The sequence below is a fragment of the Aspergillus nomiae genome (assembly GCF_001204775.2).
Source record: "Aspergillus nomiae NRRL 13137 chromosome Unknown contig00002, whole genome shotgun sequence".
Taxonomy (NCBI): domain Eukaryota; kingdom Fungi; phylum Ascomycota; class Eurotiomycetes; order Eurotiales; family Aspergillaceae; genus Aspergillus; species Aspergillus nomiae.
Window position 1 is genome coordinate 215758 of NW_015378057.1, and position 12915 is coordinate 228672.

The 12915-nt window shown below is 49.5% G+C and overlaps 5 protein-coding genes across 5 annotated transcripts; 1 reads left to right on the plus strand and 4 right to left on the minus strand.

Moving 5' to 3' along the window:
* Positions 1 to 159: 159 nt before the first annotated feature.
* On the minus strand, positions 160 to 2468 carry ANOM_000084 (Zn(II)2Cys6 transcription factor; the record flags this gene model as incomplete). The annotated part of the gene is made up of 5 exons (XM_015545342.1): positions 160 to 704; positions 769 to 984; positions 1032 to 1330; positions 1380 to 1558; positions 1632 to 2468. The coding sequence occupies 5 exons, from the start codon at positions 2466 to 2468 to the stop codon at positions 160 to 162; spliced, it is 2076 nt and encodes a 691-aa protein (XP_015412406.1).
* Positions 2469 to 2879: 411 nt separating this feature from the next.
* On the minus strand, positions 2880 to 4865 carry zrfD (putative plasma membrane zinc ion transporter; the record flags this gene model as incomplete). Its single annotated transcript, XM_015545343.1, has 5 exons — positions 2880 to 3138; positions 3205 to 3304; positions 3364 to 4251; positions 4315 to 4515; positions 4601 to 4865. The coding sequence occupies 5 exons, from the start codon at positions 4863 to 4865 to the stop codon at positions 2880 to 2882; spliced, it is 1713 nt and encodes a 570-aa protein (XP_015412405.1).
* A 1576-nt stretch (positions 4866 to 6441) lies between these two features.
* On the plus strand, positions 6442 to 8664 carry ANOM_000086 (uncharacterized protein; the record flags this gene model as incomplete). The annotated part of the gene is made up of 5 exons (XM_015545344.1): positions 6442 to 6626; positions 6817 to 6924; positions 6976 to 7132; positions 7185 to 7369; positions 7590 to 8664. The coding sequence occupies 5 exons, from the start codon at positions 6442 to 6444 to the stop codon at positions 8662 to 8664; spliced, it is 1710 nt and encodes a 569-aa protein (XP_015412404.1).
* Positions 8665 to 8898: 234 nt separating this feature from the next.
* On the minus strand, positions 8899 to 10071 carry ANOM_000087 (uncharacterized protein; the record flags this gene model as incomplete). Its single annotated transcript, XM_015545345.1, has 1 exon — positions 8899 to 10071. The coding sequence occupies one exon, from the start codon at positions 10069 to 10071 to the stop codon at positions 8899 to 8901; it is 1173 nt and encodes a 390-aa protein (XP_015412403.1).
* Positions 10072 to 11054: 983 nt separating this feature from the next.
* On the minus strand, positions 11055 to 12757 carry ANOM_000088 (MFS allantoate transporter; the record flags this gene model as incomplete). Its single annotated transcript, XM_015545346.1, has 4 exons — positions 11055 to 11426; positions 11483 to 11682; positions 11738 to 12479; positions 12572 to 12757. 4 exons carry the CDS (start codon positions 12755 to 12757, stop codon positions 11055 to 11057), a joined length of 1500 nt encoding a protein of 499 aa, XP_015412408.1.
* Between the last annotated feature and the right edge of the window lie 158 nt (positions 12758 to 12915).

The following is a 12915-nucleotide window of genomic DNA, read 5'->3' on the forward strand; positions in this document are numbered from 1 at the left end:
TATTATAAATTTATATCGAATTTTCGGTTTCTGAGCGATTAATATTATGAACTTTTATGAGATATTATATAGTTGAGAGATTTTATGTTGATAATGGGGTTGTGCGCATAGTCCTCCTCACCAAAGCACAGCGTAAGATGCAGTCTAACTCTCTGTTAGTCACCCAGTCGGCGTGTCCACATTGGGATATATCGAAAAGAAAGTCTCCAGATCCATGGTGGAAAAGTCAAAGTCCCATCCCATATCTGACAGGGTAAGGTCTAAAAGATCCTCGCTGCTACCCAGACTCCCGCTGGGCGGGTTGAGCGCAGCCTGTAACGAATTATTCTGAAACTCTGATAAGATCGGTAACCCATTACTGGTTTGCAAAGGTTGTAGTGGCAGCCCCGGTAAAGATGATTCGGGCATGCTGTGAGTTTGGGGATTTGGAATATTCGTAGGATATGGCCGCGCCGCCTGCGGGTCCAATGTATTACTGAATCCGTTTAGAGGGATCCACTCGTAAGCGGGATTGATTTTCTTCAGGACAGTTTGAATGGCCGTTATTGTGCTTTTAATGGGATCACCTTCCCGCATGGTGGACAGACTCTGGAGAGCAGCGTAAATCCAGGGAAGGTGTGTAGAGGCAAGGTCTTTCCCATGCATCAAGTCGTATATGATGGCGAAAGCGGCACTTCCTAGAAAGTAGCATGATAGCGCAGTTCCTATAGCCCGGTTAGATCGGAGATCGATTGGATAATATGACCAGTGACTAGATGTTGGAGTAACCCACTCGGACAAGCTCGTTAGCCATAGCGGCTTCACTTAAAAATTGAATGGTTTTGCAGGAGGCTCCGAGGGCTTTGTTGCAAGCCTCATTAAGCCATGCGGGGACTTCAGTTGGGCGATTGCCCCCACGTTGAGAAGGGTCCTTCATGTCTTCCTGCCACCGGCCACGGAAGATCAGGAAAGGACGGAAGGTCAAGAGAATCGTGTGGTAGTAAACTACTTCGTTAGATACTCAACCAAGTTACAACTGTGCCGTCACTTACTCGTTGTCAGTATCGTCTGCTGCACGCCAAGAGAACCCGGTTGGGGACATGTATCCAGGTTAACACCAATGGCCTGTTGCATCTTCATCTCATATGGCCGATAGTCGTCTGTGATAGACCTGGCAAGTCTCCACATCTGCAACAGCGAATCATGGTGATGGCCGAATATCTCGTCGGCTAGTCGGGCGATCTTTTTACATACGTATGTCAAAGCACACAGGAAAGGGTTCTCTGGCATTTCGATGCCGACGTCCCTTAACGAAAGCGAGCATGGGCGTCCCAGGTGAAAACAGAACCAACTACGGCAAAGTTAGATTGGCCAGATGCGATCAAGACAAGGAGACGAACGTTTCGTAGAAATACAGAGCCCAGAATGTTAGCCGCCTCTCTTGCACATTGTCCGTGGACTCTCCGCCTTGGCTTGGAGCTTCCTTGTGCAGTCCAGCTGACAGCGCCTTTCGTGACGCAGCACCCAAGTGAAGAAAGGTTGAGTTCGGTCTTCCCTGCTCGCTCTGGTAGTGGGCGTGCTAGGAAGGTTAGGCCCTTGGTATCTTAACAATTAGAACAGAGAGCACTTATCATGAGCAGCGAGACTTGGACCGTCTGCAGGTTCACAATGTCATCTAACGGACCGCAAGTTGCTTTCACACGATCATACAGCACATCGCCCCAGCGATAATGTTCCGTGCCGAGAGCTCCTATAGCCAACGCTAACAGAAGCATACACTGCCCCCAGGTTTCAGAGCGAGCCCCAGGCACTGGGTTGTAGAGATTCTCCAATTGTTGTTCGAGTGACTCTTTAGAGCGAAATGGAACCAAGGTGTGTAATGTTGACAGGAACCGCCGCAGAAACACATTAGCCAGCTCACGAGGCAAGAACATGACCGCCATATCCATTGAACCGCAGCCGTTTATGGACTCCTTTGGCTCATCTGGTGTTCCGAAGAAGATTCGACGGAAACTGAACATATCAAGACTAGCTCTAGCCTCTTCGACCTCGCCATGAGGCGTCTCCAAGCCCGGGGTCTGGCTGGACACTAGACCCCGGTATATTTCATGCATGAGAGCAAAGTGCGACGTTGAACCATAGTACAGCTGGACCTTGCAGGACGGAGATTCCACATGTGTCGCTGACACACTGTTGTTGATAGTATAGTTATTTGATGGGTTTCGACGCGGCGGTAGGCCGGGCGATCGCTGGCCCGCCCCATAACCAGAGCGCGCAGTCACTTCTGACTCAATGGAATCGCTATCCCGATTCAATTGGCGTTTTTTCTTGCGCTGTCTGATCACATCACGATAAACACAAGGAGTATTGCGGAGGTGACAGGTTTTGCATGGGTTGCTGCCATCACACTTGATCTTCCTCTTCCTGCACTCTTGGCAGGCTTTGGATATCCGCCAGCCTGTTTGCAAGGAGGCAGGGGTATCGGCCATTGGAACAGCCTATGTGGAAGGAGTACTTTATATCCGTTTAGGCTGCTCCGGTAACTCGCAGCTGTTGCTAATATTACAATTTACTGAATCATTACGGATAAGGCGAGAGAGATCGGATTTACTCCACGTGATTTAATCCGTAAATCCGGAACTGTGGGGTTCAAATCAACCAATGAAAGGCAGGGAGGCTCAAGCTTTCATCTACTTAATCTCATTGCAGTCTATCTGAAGTCTCCACCACAACTACTAGTGCTTTACACTACATGTACCCTTAAACGACAATCCTGACAACCATAACAACCCCCGTACACAAACCAAAATTGTGCATAAGCAAGTATGCACACCTAGTTCCTGACAAGCAACACCCTCTCTCGGCGATATTCGCCCGAATTACCTTGACTGGCAAGTCCACTAGGCCCACGCGCCAACCAAGCTCATGCAGAAGGCACCCAGGAAGAGAATAATGCAAGCATACACTCTCTTCTTGCCACGAAGTACTCGCCAACTCTCATCGCTGAGGAAGTCCTCGGACATCAATTCGACCAGTGAGGCGAAGATAAGAAGTCCAGCGGAGATAGCGTTCATGACACCGACGAGGAGAAGGCCGACCTCTGAGTCGGGGCTGTAGAGAGTATGGGTTGCAAGCCCAATGGCCTGGCCGATTGGGGTTCTGCATACATCAGCGACTCTAGCTCTCATAACTAATCAAGAGATGACTGAATGAAGGCAGACTTACGTGCATCCATATGCCAGAGACATGAGCCAGGGCTGTAAGGCTTTCTCGGGCCAGTCGAGAGCAGCGATACGAGAACCGAGAGCAAGGCCTTCGAATGTTTCTGTGTCTTATGTATCAGTAAAGCATGAAGCAGCGTACTAGATGGGTAGGGAGACAAACGGTGAAAGACGATGGCAATCAATAGAATCACAAACTCGCTGCCGACCGATACACTGAGTGACATGCCGATAAAAACACTGTGAAACAGGATACCCATCTCCAGTAAGACGACCTGCATGACTTCCTTGCGATGCTTTTGCTCCGGAGTCATGACATGACCATCGTCGCTGCGCTCCACATCTTCCTGGACCGGTTCGATCCTCAGTTCTTGCCGATATTGAGGAACCTCTGGAGCAGAGGAAATGCGACAGATACGTTCTGGGTCTTCGCCCATTTGGTTGATAGCTCGGCTGATGCTGGAAGACCTACCGATCAAAGGGCCCATATCACGCAGGTGAGGAAGCGGCTCTAAGCCAGCCGGTCGTTCTCTCTCGTTGCGAACAGTCGAGTCTACTACGTGGGCTTTTTCTATGGAAGTTTCCTTTTCAGCACGTCGAGCAAGATAAGGTGGCGGGTCTGACAGGCTCGTTCCTCCGCGACAGCAATGTCTGGCGGGACTAAAGACCATCTCAATCACGGTCACTAGGAACACACCCGCGAGGGCAATGGCTCCTGGCATTTCGGGGTAATCGGTGGTCCAGAATTTCGACAGACACGGGTCGTTGAGTGACTGGAACGCGGTGGGGAGCAAGTGCACAAAAGCAGTGGCGATCAGGACACCGGTACCGAAATGACTGACGAAGAAGAGACATGACGACGGGATGCGGAGACGCGGAAACCAAATGGCCAGGACCGGGAATGCACAGGCCAGTGTTGAGACTGTCAAAACGATGAACAGCCCGCCAACATGCAACGGAAGGTTGTAGTCGCTACCCCCAACACCACCTTGCGCACACGTGCCTCGTTTCTCGAAAGGAATGTCTCTTTCCATTGGTTCGAATCCTTGACCTGATTAGTACATTAGTACCCGGGATTATGTCCGAAGCGAGTCGCGAGGATTATTGGTCTTACCTGATGAGGGGATGGGGGAAACATCAGACCCATGCCAATATCGCCCAATACTACCATGAGAAATCAATGCTGACGTGAACAGAACCGACAGAAGCCATGAGGCCCAGCTCTTGAATGTCTGAAGAAAAGATTGAGAATTGTTTTGACCACGACCACTCTGCTGACCAGCATTAAAGCTGGTCAATGGGTCAATGGGACGTCCTGGAAATGCCCATCAGCGTCGATTCCGCCAGCCGGGTACTCACAGACCACGTAAACAGAGGAAAGTAAAGAAAAGGAGTCATACCTGACTTTATGGTCAGTGACGCCCCATTATCCCACCGTATCTTCTTCTCTGGATCAATCGGCAGTGAATTCACTCTCCCTTTCTCACTGAGGCAGGCCAACGATTGTCCGGAATCGCTGCCATTCCCCTCTCCCTCCTTATTCTCACGGGCGTTGGAGATGCCATTCAAGTCTTGGCGGGTAGTCAGATCCGGTGCCAGAAACGGCGGGTTCTGATTCCACTCGTCATGCAAGAGCGTATCATCGGTGCGCGATGGACAATTCATTATGGGCAATGCTACTGCTACTGCTCACGATGATGGTGTTTACGGGAGTATTAACTGAGACAGATTGTCCGCAATTTCATCGTTGCAGAAGCAGATGGCACACTGTGGCTAACTAAGGGCTTGGCATTGTCTTGGTTCCGGAAACGATCGCTCAGGTATCTTCTTGGCGTTGGTCACAAGAATCGATCGTCGACAGATACGTTTTCACCCTTAATTGGGGAAGCTGCATGTTTCATGCCGTCCAAATCACCTTGCAGCATGGTCGCTGTGGTTGGATTCTATTGCTATATCTCATTATTCTGCCCTTGAAGGTTTGGACAGATAACGGGACGTTGTACCCAATTTTTGGTGCACGAGGTTGTCGGGCCGATGATCGGGGCATTCCGTAACCGTCGGCCCGGCGCAGATTCCTCAATCTTAATGATGGTCGACACACCTTTGCAACAAGGCCAAAAGAAACAGAAACAAGAACATGGGCCATCAATCCAGGGGTAAACAATGGTGCGGCCGATCCCGTTTTCCATCGCAGGCCCCATAAGGCAGTCTCTATCCACGGGACCCTGTTATCTGCACAGACCATTTTCGGAGAATATCAACAAGCGTCTCATTGACCACTAGCAGTTTGATTGATCACATATTGGGCAAGACGTTTGGCTACCCGGCTGAGATCAAACGACGCGATGTCTTCTCGTACTGGGATTAAGCTCCTACTACACTCAAGGTCCCGACAAAAGGATGCATCACCGCCCGATATTTTCCGGGAGAAATCGGGTGGCCTTACCTAACAAGCGGGCAGCTAGGCATTCTTCATTAAAGTTCCAGGGTATAAAGGATTCTAGAAATTTGCGAACGTACTCACGAAAGGCTTGGCCCGATAATTTGCGTGAACGATCGGAATAAAGAGGGAGATCGGCGGAATCCGATCTGCCAAAAAGAAATACGTAACACTGGATATTCGGTTTCTGTCACGAACGTGGTAGATACTACGATGCCTCTTGGTATGCCCAATAACTTGGAATTGTACCTTGAGAAGTAAAAGTAAACTCTAGCACTCCAACCCGCCACAGGGGTTCTGAAAAATAAGACTAGGCCAAGACAAAACATCCAAGCTAATAACGATCTCTACTATTGAGTATTAAAAAAAAGAAAAAAGGATACGTCGCGTGTCAGGCACACACGCAGGTTGACCTATCGACATCCACATCAAGGAGGTGAATCCATTGTGCACGTGACCTTCCGGAGATTGGAGATAAGCGGCCGTCGATCGCAGGCCCAGCGCTGGCAACGGTGATATCATGGCTTCCTGGATCCAAATCGACAACCTCCAGAATAAGAAAGAATTGTATGACACTGATCAACTTTGGCTTACCAATTCTCTGGATACAGCTGGCTTTCGGGTTTCACTAGGAAGAACATCTAATCACCTCGATAACATTGCACAGCGGTCGAGCGAAAATATATATCGCCTACGTTTTCAGTCGATTCTTATATTAACACCTATATGACGTTCCAAGCTACCAACAAAATAACCAAGAGTACTCATTCCCGCAATACCATCTAATCAAATAGTCAAACTATGGCCAGCTATCTCATTACCGGATCCTCGCGGGGTCTCGGCCTTGCCCTCGTGTCCCAATTGCTCTCCCTCCCCGCATCGCAAGTCGCGTCCATCTTCGCGACCTCGCGATCAGCCCTGCCCAGCCCCAATCTCAAAGAGCTCATCGACCAGCCTCCGGACGCGCCTCATACGTGCAGCTCGACGTAAGCGACACAATAAGTATCCGAACAGCCGCGCGACAGGTAGAGCGCCAGCTGCAAGGCCGCGGTTTAGATGTGCTGATCAACAACGCGGGGATCCAACCCGTGACAAAGGGGGGCGCAGAACACATGTATACAACACATTGTCCTTCACTCAAGAAAAGTCGAGTTAATTGTGATTGTGATTGAACAGGGACAATCTGAGCGACGCATTCAACATCAACGTGAACGCACCCCACGAAGTAACCCGTACATTCTTACCCCTTCTTCGCAAAGGAGAGCGAAAGGTCATTACCAACATGTAGGACCATATCTTACCCTCGGATTATATAAAGAGGAGCTGACGGAGAAGATCCACGACATTGGGTTCCATAAGCACGGCCTCGCCGTTCATGGCGAAATTGACCCCAGAATATAACATCACCAAGGCGGCTTTGAACATGCTGACTGTTCAGTATGCGCTGAGTCTTGAATCTGAAGGCTTTACCGTTTTCTGTGTTAGTCCTGGAGTATGTTTGTCCTCTCAATTAGAACTAGAAGCACATGCTAATTACACTCCAGTGGTTAAAAACCGACCTAGGTGGACCCAGGGCGGATCTACCGGTCCAGACTGGCGCCGAAGCAGTGATGAAGATCATCCTCCAGGCGAACCACAGGGACACGAATGGGAAGTTCCTCAACATCCATGTGCCGGGGTGGGAACGGACGCAGGGATTCAATCAATATGACGGGGCGGAGATACCGTGGTAATCTTGGTTAGAATAGAGTTTTAAAGTGTCGATAATCAAAAATAAACCTGGACCCTGGAGGTCCCAGACCGGGAAATCCTGACCAGAGTGAGTGGTGATGTAGTTGTGGATCCACACCGGCGATACAACTCGATCGCCGCCTTCTGTAATCAAAATGTTACAGTTCCCATGACATCATACACAGGACCAGATATAATACCAGACACCCGTCTTCAAGGTCCTTACAGAGGCCAACTCTGAACAAAGCAAGCATTGCCTTCCAACCAATCAATCACAAGTGCGAAACCCCCACCATGGGCTACGACTTCACCGTTTACAAAGGCTCCCAGGACGGTTCGATTCACAAATCAAGCACACATCGCGATGCACTCCAAAAAGACCAAGTGCTCGTCCGCGTGACACACTCCGGGGTGTGTTTCACAGACGTACACTACCGGCACACAGACATGGCGCTGGGCCACGAAGGCGCCGGCGTGGTCGAAGAAACCGGGCCCGAAGTGCAGGTCCTCAAGAAGGGCGACCGGGTCGGCTGGGGCTACGAGCACGACTGCTGCGGGCGGTGTTCGCAGTGTCTGACCGGGTGGGAGACGTTCTGTGCCGAGCGGAAGATGTACGCGGCGGCCGACCTGGACCAGGGGTCATTCGCGTCGCATGCCGTGTGGCGCGAGTCGTTCCTGTTCCCGATCCCAGACGGAATCAAGAACGAAGACGCGGCGCCGTTGATGTGCGGCGGGTCGACGGTGTTCAACGCGCTGCATGTGGCGCAGGTGCGGCCCACTGCGCGCGTGGGGATCATCGGCGTCGGGGGCTTGGGCCATTTGGCTATTCAGTTCGCGGCCAAGATGGGCTGTCAGGTTGTTGTGTTCTCGGGGAGTGATAATAAGAAAGACGAGGCGACGAAACTGGGCGCTACGGAGTTCTATGCGACGAAGGGCGTGAAGGAGCTGAAGATCGACAAGAAGTTGGACAATCTCATCGTCACTACTAGCAGTCAGCCGGATTGGAATCAGTATGTTAACGTTCTGAATCCAGGGGCTACGATTTCGCCGCTGTCGGTTGACACGGAGGACTTCAAGTTCCCGTATATGCCGCTTTTGGCCAATGGATTCAAGGTCTTCGGCACGCTCGTCTCAGCAAGACAGGTGCATCGTGATATGTTGGACTTTGCGGCCTTCCATGGTATCAAGCCCATTAATATGACCTATCCGATGACTAAGGAGGGTATTGAGGATTGCTTGAAGACGTTGGAGGAGGGCAAGATGAGGTATCGGGGTTTGCTTGTTGCACAGTAGTGCTGGTGTATTAATACAGAGATTCTTATTCATTAGGTGTGTAATAATTAATACCTTGCAAGTTAGTTGCCCCTATACATTGGAGACTCTTCTTTAAATGCTTCCCTCTCCTGGTAACGAAGACACAGGATGAATTAGGCAACATGAGAGTATGTGATATTGGTTCGTGAATAATACTTTAATATACATCATGTCATTACAACAGTTGTGACCCAGTCCACACCAAGGCAACATCTAGTCACCATCACTCACATCTCCATTCTCTCCCCGCTGCTGCCTGTCAAAAAGAGCCCGCACTGCCTTCGCCGTCATGGGCCTCTGCTTCAACATACTTTTGGCCAGTGTATGCGTCAATATATTACTCACAGGCTGTCGCCTTGAAACCCCCTGCCAAATGCGCCGGTCATATGTCATCAAATAAGCAATCTCCGCCCTATCTGGCGTCTTCATAAACGCCATCCGCCTCTTCGGCGTGATATTCTTGATTCCCAGGACCCATTGTAGATTCGACAGAAAGAGCTGATCCAGCTCCAGCTCCATCAACCCATCACACAGCCGTAGTAACCGCCAGCACTGCTGTACGTACTTCCGATCCAGATTCACACCCTCCTCATCCGGATCAATCATAAACGAGATCTTGGTAATCAACGACCGAGTCTGTGGTCGAATACACGATAGGAAGTTGATAAGAATAGTCGGGTTCTCGAATGCAAACCAATTCTCCGTCCAGAACACATGTGACGCTTCTTTATAAAACCGTCTGTTGATAAGGAAAATATGAAGATTCTGTCGTCGCGCACAGAGACACTTGAGATTCCGCAGCGTGGGATGCGGTTCTCGCTTGGCCCGTACATTCTCGGAGTAGCAGTTATCACACAAGTACTCGTTCGTCATGGGAGGTGACCATTGGCTGCGCGCCGGCGACACAAACACAGGGCGTGTTTGGCTCCAAGCGTACGATCGACAGTCGGCGCAGGAGAAGTTCATGTTTCTCTCTGGGCCTGAAGCGGTATGGGCTGGACCCGGGTATGCGTAAAATAGTCGCTTGCATTGGAAGGAGTGGTTGAAGCCGAATTTGCATGGCTGCACTACGAGAAGACGGTAGACATGGTTTCGCACTTCGGAAGGCAGGGCGAAGAATCTGGGATTGTCAATTTCGGCCTGCATCTTGAACATGAATGAGGGTTCCGCGTACCTGTCCAAGAGATCGGGCTCGGTCTTTTGCGCGACTATAGCTTGCAGTCTGGCTTCTGCCTCTGCCGCTGCTTGCTGCTCGATGATGGCGCGATGTTTCAGCCTCGCTCGCTGCACGCCCTTGGGTTTTGACTTGCCGCGGAGTCGTACAGCTGGATCTCGCGCGAAGGGATTGCGCGTGATGAGTTGAGGTTCGTAGATGGCCGCCGCCATGACTGATAATCCCTAGTGGTTTAAGTGATAAGGACACTTTGTGGTTGTGATCTCCGCAAGGGAGTAGAGCTGGTTTAATGCCCCGTGTTTTGGGTATGATCTTGTCACCGTCTATTTTTGGCACTTTCCGGTAGCTTGCTTGCCAATCGTTAGATAAGGTTGAGTCATTCGGCGCTCGTATAAGCCTCGTTTTGGTGGTGGCGTTGACTCATGTCTCACCCTCTAGCTATATGTCAGTCAACTGCAAGGTTAGAGTTTGGCACAAGTCTGTAGAGCACAGTGATCGTCCACAAGTTCAAAATTAATTGATAGATCGTTGTACGAAAGAGAGAGCCACTAGAGGATGTCTGCTTAATACGTAGGACCAGACAAAAAGAACGGTCCGGACCGTGTCCGTGCACGGCGCAAGAATCAAAAGAGAAACTTATTTTCCTACTTTTCAACTAGTTGCTTCTAATATTTTATATAATGGTACATTATCTTTAATACAGTGAAGATACTTCTACATGTCTCTAGCAGTCATAAGCAGAAAGATGTGGTCTTACATCCTTCGATACAATGGCCTTGATTATACAAGTTCATGAACGGGAACCCTTCGTTCTCGTAGTTAACATCCGTCACAGTGCTGTGCTAACTGATTAAGAGTGCTATATCTCACCATATTTCTGTGGCTGTAAGCACAAACATCCTTGTAGCAAGATGCAGAGGGCTTTGCGAATCCTTGGACGAGTGCCTGTGAAAAGAACCCAAGAATTGGAGCACATTCCAAGGAGCTACCGCAGTAGTCTTACAAGCCGGAAGATTCTGTATTCCTCGCTGATGGGTGAGGTATTAGGTTCCTGGGTGTTTAATGCTGATATCAATTGAGGGAACGTTCAAGTGCCCTCCTAGATTCAATGCCGTAACGAAACTATTGACGGACAATCAGATCCTCAGCTGTGCCATTGTCTGACGATCGCTAATCTCCTATCAATGAAAGAGCCCTAGAACACATAACGGAAATTCGAGTTCTCTTTATCAGTCATGTCCTCCAATGCACCCATAAGATGTTTGGAGTTGGAAGCATCTTCGTTCATTGTTTGACTCACATCCCTTCGTCTATTCTCAGCCCTCAAATGAATCCATAGCAAGACCACACAAACAACCTCCAAAAGGTGCGAAACAACCATGCTCCATATTCCAAGCGAGTAAGTGGGTTTCTGATGTTCTTTGTAGAAAAAGGGACCAGCAATATTCCCCGCGCAGTAACCAATAAAAAGGATACCACTAGACGTCACCTTTTTCGTATGTCCTGCTATATTCGTAGTAGTCAATGATAGAAGCATCACGAACGACGCGTTATAAGAGCCTGTTAGCTGTGTAGGTGTCAGAGACCGGTATATCCCCGGAAAAGCACAACAGGTACCCTTACGTAGTAACATATGAGACGGCCAACTTTGGCACTTTGAGGCACGAAGCGAAGGCCAAAGGCAGCGGCAATATTAGGTGCCAGGAAGACCAGAAGCATGAGGCATCTACTGTTCGGGGGCATTTTGGCGTTGACCCAGACACAGACTAGAATGACTACGGAGATAAAAATGCCGTATGGTATTTGGAGCAATGTGGTGCCGACTGCCACAGGTCAGTAAGATGGTTTGGCAATATGCTGCAAACGTGGAGTACCCACGAGTTGAGAATCCAAATCCTTGGATGATGATTGTACCAAAATTGGTGACTCCGCCATTGACAATCGCCTGGAAAAAGGCGATCAAAAAGAAAAGGAGAACTTTGGTATCAGTGATAGCTTCAAGGAATTGATAAAGCTTAAATTGTCGGTTCTCGATTCCGGTCTGATTCTCTCGCAGCCGGTTGATCATGATTGTTCGTTGTGCTGGCGTAAGATAGCGAGTGTTGATGGGTGAGTTGGGAAGGACCACGAGCATGACTATTCCCCATGCAACACACAATGCCCCGATGATAACGAATTCATATTTCCAACTGGGTAGGGAGCCTTTGATTTGGCCGATTCCATAACCAAGCACACCGCCACCTGCAATGCCCAATCCGAGGGCCGAGTACCAGATTCCAATTCGAATAGGTTGCTCGCTTCTTTTGTACCACATGCTGGTGATGATCATGAAAGAAGGATCTGCACAGGCCTCTGCAGCACCACTAAGCCCCCGGAGCACGGCGAGTGTGGTGAAGTTTGGCGAAACGGCCTGTAGGGCGAGGAGGACGCCCCATGCAATGATGTTGATGCCCATGTAGGTCGCGGTGGGAAGTCGTTGCATCAAAAGATTGGTCGGTAATTGCCAAGCCAAGAAGCCAAAATAGAAGATGGAGGATAGCCAGCTGTATTGATTACCGACTAGCTGTAGGCTGTCTTGAATTCCAAAGATTGCGGCATACGAAAGTGTAGTTTTGTCAATCTAGTACGGCAAGGTTGGAATAGTTAACCGATATCCAGAGAGCACATCGTGCTTGACATGTATCAAGTCTCTCAGAGCACCTGACGACTCACATAAAAGAAGATGTAAGACACGGCTAGACAAGGTAGAATGATCCAATCTATCTTGCGTACGAGGCGCCTCTCCTCTGTGAGACTAGTAGGGTCTTGAATCTCGGCACATTCAAGGAAAGCATCCTCTCCGTGGGACACATTCTCAACATGGTCCACGTTTTCTTTATGTGCAACTTCAGTAGCCATCACCACAATAATGCAAGTGTGTACTTGTTTAATGGAACAGTACGCTATATATGAGGATGAGGACTTGGCTATAAAAACATATTTAGCGTAATGTACCAGTCAAGGATTTAGAGACTCTTAGCAGCGCGGAAAACCGGGGTGATCATGTCGAGTCCAAC